The following is a 1,062-nucleotide window of genomic DNA, read 5'->3' on the forward strand; positions in this document are numbered from 1 at the left end:
GACCTATACACTTTTGTTTTTTATATAAAAAGTAAATATATATGCTATACAGATTACAGAGTAACAGAGAGGACAAAATCATTTCCGAAGTTTTGAACCTTTCTATTTTTTTTTTGGGTCGCTCTGGGCACTTTTTTTAGACACTCTGTGACAGTTGACACTTCTGTAAGTTGATATGTATTTATTTATGTATTCTCTGTGCTGTGTTCTCAGTTAAAATATATTTATGTCGATTGAACACGATAGTCTCCTGGAGACCATACTATAGCGGTGAACACTAGTTCTAAGCGACACAGCCTAAGTAACAATGGCCAGTGGCAAGAAGAACAAGCATACTAACAGCACGACATCGCAACATGGGGCGAAGACCGACACAACTGATGCACACGAAAGTGCTCGTTCACCTGTGTCTCTGACGACGGTCGCACTGGGGGTTCTGCTTGTTTCTGCGTGCATTAACGTCTGGGTGTGTAAAAGGGATATTCAGTTTAAACCGAATGTAGGTGCTATTGGTGTTACTGTGTATGTGCACGTATATCTACACCATCGATATAAGTTTAGCACCATATGTGAACCTCTTTCTTTTTGTATGTGGCTTAGTACACTCCGTGCGGGGCTGGAGCACTGTACACATGCCTGTAAAAACTATCATGCATGTTTTATGATTCCCCTGGGTTTGTACAAAAACAGGCAAGATTCACGCAATGGTCTATATACATACAGTAGCACAAATATGTTCAACTTAAATGATGAGTTTATAAGTACATACATATGTATACAATGTGCATGTCTAGCCACCCAGTACCTCAGCTCGATACTATACCCGTACGTACAATAAAACGTCAGACCTGTCATTTTGCCTGTAGCTAGTTTTACCCATACATATGTGTGACTAAAAATACCGGTACGTAAACCGGTCTGCAGACAATCACAACCTCGATCACAACACAGGTATATTCACTAAGCCATAAATACAAGCACGAACACAGCCACATACACAAACACAAACACAAACAGAATAAAAACATAAACTTAAACACAAACACAAACACAAACACAAAC

General features: G+C 39.5%; 1 protein-coding gene across 1 annotated transcript; it reads left to right on the top strand.

Annotated features, from left to right (window-relative positions):
• Positions 1–248: 248 nt before the first annotated feature.
• Positions 249–466, top strand: SARC_15706 (hypothetical protein; the record flags this gene model as incomplete). Its single annotated transcript, XM_014290183.1, has 1 exon — positions 249–466. A coding segment is annotated over exon 1 (159 nt), but the record flags the coding sequence as incomplete, so codon positions are not given.
• Between the last annotated feature and the right edge of the window lie 596 nt (positions 467–1,062).

The sequence above is a fragment of the Sphaeroforma arctica genome (genome assembly GCF_001186125.1).
Source record: "Sphaeroforma arctica JP610 unplaced genomic scaffold supercont1.6585, whole genome shotgun sequence".
In the NCBI taxonomy this organism is placed as follows: domain Eukaryota; class Ichthyosporea; order Ichthyophonida; genus Sphaeroforma; species Sphaeroforma arctica.